The sequence below is a fragment of the Cynoglossus semilaevis genome, chromosome 18 (assembly GCF_000523025.1).
Source record: "Cynoglossus semilaevis isolate Cse_v1.0 chromosome 18, Cse_v1.0, whole genome shotgun sequence".
NCBI lineage: Eukaryota > Metazoa > Chordata > Actinopteri > Pleuronectiformes > Cynoglossidae > Cynoglossus > Cynoglossus semilaevis.
This window is the reverse complement of record NC_024324.1, coordinates 4172301-4175353: the sequence shown is the minus strand read 5'-3', so window position 1 is coordinate 4175353 and position 3053 is coordinate 4172301. Positions and strand designations below refer to the sequence as shown.

General features: G+C 43.7%; 1 protein-coding gene across 1 annotated transcript in view; it reads right to left on the bottom strand.

The window, feature by feature from the left end:
- Positions 1–3053, bottom strand: part of nsun2 (NOP2/Sun RNA methyltransferase 2) — a 9261-nt gene that overhangs the window by 1988 nt on the left and 4220 nt on the right. The window contains 6 exon segments of the mRNA XM_025065337.1: positions 406–611; positions 755–835; positions 1691–1826; positions 1927–2019; positions 2388–2614; positions 2794–2934. Of these exon segments, the coding sequence (XP_024921105.1) occupies positions 406–611; positions 755–835; positions 1691–1826; positions 1927–2019; positions 2388–2614; positions 2794–2934 (884 nt within the window).

The window sequence follows — 3053 nt, the reverse complement described above, 5'->3', positions numbered from 1 at the left end:
GGGCCCCCCGGGGGAAAGGGGGGGGCCCTTTCATGGCGGCAGCTGCCACTGACATTCCACACTACAGCAACTATACTCGTACAAAACCAGGCCGTCTTTAGCATTCTGTCCTTTAAGCCAGGGGTGCCCAACACCCGGTATGGGGGCCGGTGCCGGTCCATATGTCATTATATCATCTGACAATGTTGCATAACAACAGGTTGTTGACCGCTGTTTTAAACTGTACCTTAAACATAAATCATAACAAGTTCTAAGTGAACCTCAACCTCATCTGCCCCACTTGCACCTTTTCTGGTTCTTTTGACCCCGCCGGGTTTTCAAAGTTCCCCCACCTTCAACCCTAAAATCCTTGCGCACTCATCTTTCAGGCGTCTGTCTGACATCTACTGACTTTGATTTCTCTACTCGCCGCTGCAGCCGGCAGCAGATGTGCAGAATTTGATTTAGCCACAGAGTCGAATCAAGTACGTACCCAGTTCCTTGGCCTGAGCGTGAGCGTCGTCCTCCAGTTTGCTGAGGAAGGGATTCTCTTGGGTCAGCAGTACTTTGATGTCCTCCACACTGACTCTGATTATCCTGGAGCGGATGTACGGCTGGAGAGTGTAGATACCCTGACGTGACACGGAGGACAGGGCTTTTACAATTTACAACCTGAGCTATAGCTGTACTTAGCTACATAAGGTTAGCGGAAATATAACTCTGCATAAGGAGGATAGGAGGATGTGTGTAAATATCTGTGTGTGCGTGTTGATACCTCCTGAGCTAATCTGAAGGCACAGCCAAACTCCTCTCCATCACTGTTGCGAGACCAGACCTTCACCCCCGTGTTAATGACCTGAGGAACGGGAAGAAAGGAAAAAACATATTCACAATAGTGAATCTATAGGTATACTTGGACGCAATAGCTTCGCAAATTAGCATCATTTAGAATTAGCAATAACTTTAAAACATGCATGTCATGGTGCTACTAACTTTAAAACATGCATGTCATGGTGCATGGTGCAGTCTGGCTAACAATGGCTGAATGTTTAATGCTTTTTTTTTATCTACTCATCCAGCGGTTTTAAAAGTCGGTGCCACCAGAGAGCGCTATGGAGTCCTAAGAAATTGGAGGAATTATTACTTTTATTGGTATTATTGTTTTTAAACTATTTGTCCTGCACTATTCAACATAGTTTCAGCAAGTTTCCGACGGCCCCTGAACGCCCCTCGTGTGACAGTTGTAACTTTAACATGATGATGTCATAATCTGGCAGTTTGCGCCTCTTATTAAGCTGCTCTGCTCCTTAAGCTAACATGTAGCTAGTAAGTGCAAAATGAATAGGTCATAAAGCAGTCAGAAAACAAAATGTTCATGTACTAATTTTTTTATGCTAACAAATAATTGTTGAAAATAATAATAGTTATAAATAATAATTATTGTATAGTGAATAAATGTAAGTAGTTATAAATAATAATTATTGTATAGTTAATAAAATTAAGAAAAAACATTCTAAAAGTTGGAGTTTCTTAACATATTTTGTAGCACTGTCTGTGGGTTTGTAACTAATGCTAAGCTAATGCTGTTTGGATTTGGATTTAAGATACAGTTAAAAGTGAAAGAATAAACCGTTATAACCTGAAAGATAAACCCATCTGTAAGACCTCTCTTTGATAGGCTAACGCACAAGCCAATGTGAACCGCACACACCTTAATGTGTTCACTGTTGTTGAGCAGCACATTGCGCAGCTCTTTGGACACCATGTACAGGTGTCTCTTCTTGCCCTCGTGGGACCGGGTCAAAACGTTAAGTTTGGGGAAATCGGGCGTCAGATTGTAGAACGACCTGGAGAAGAGAGCAGATGTGGATTTTTTTTAATTATTATTCATTTTCAAATGAATGAAACTATTTATAAAATACGTCGCAAACATACTACCGTTCTTACTGTATGGAGGTGAAGACGGGGTCATCGCCAGTTAGGAAGACAAACGGGTCCTCCTTGTAACCAAACAGTTTCATCTTTTTCAAAGGTGGAGGCCTGGACACCAGACAAACAAGAGGCAAATTTTCAATGAAACTGACGTCAAATATTTACTTAGTGGATTTGAGTGGATAAATGAAAATAAAAATCGATTCATGTCGTGGGCCAGATTGGACGGTTTAGCGGGCCAGATACGAACCGCGAGCCATCAGTTGGTGATCACTGTTGTAGATGATGCATTGAGGTTTGAAACAAAAAAAATAAGCACGAGTGACTGATTAAACGATTATTGTCCGAAAAACGTACATTTCCACGAGGGCTAACTGAGCAGAGGTGATGAAGCGTATTATTGTCTTTTCTTCTAATTGCCCTGTAGACCAGAGATGGTCTTCGTCAATCGTCCCCAGCAGACCAACGTGACTCACCCGCACACATCTTGCTTTGCAGTGGTCTCCTGAGTCTGGGAAGCTCCTTTGGTTGCAGCCGCCGCCTCATCCTCCTCCTCCTCCACAACCTCCTCTCCTGCTTTTATCTCTAAGCCGCCTTCCTCCCCCTCAACGCTCTCAGGGGGGCAGGGGGAGTCTGCTGGGGTCAAAGGCGCATGAGAGCCTCCGGTCTGTGCTGCCGAACTGGACGACACCTCCTTCCTTAGCTGGGGATAAAAGAGCAAGGGGGGGGGGCGTACAATGATTTGAAAGTTATTGGTCAGTGGTAATTAATAATACTGAACAGGTGATTTGTGTCGTGTGGCCACACGGGGCACTGCGCTGCTTTATTGCTTTTTTGCTCCTTGAGACATGCGTCAGGTATTTGGTGTTTGTGAAGATGTACCTTGGGGTTTCTTTTGCTCCACGGCATCGGGCTTTTCTTCACGAGCACGGCCACAAAGAATCCTCCAGTGTTCTGGTGATGTGGCAGAATCCTCATACTGTTGTCACACACACACACACACACACACATAAATAAATAATTCTAAGGAATGAATTGGTGCCACCTACTGTGAAGATGAAGTTTTTTTCTAGTCTTTTTTTTTTTTTTTTTCCAAATCACGACATAAAATGGGGCTGTTGTAAGACGCGCTAACAGCTCCC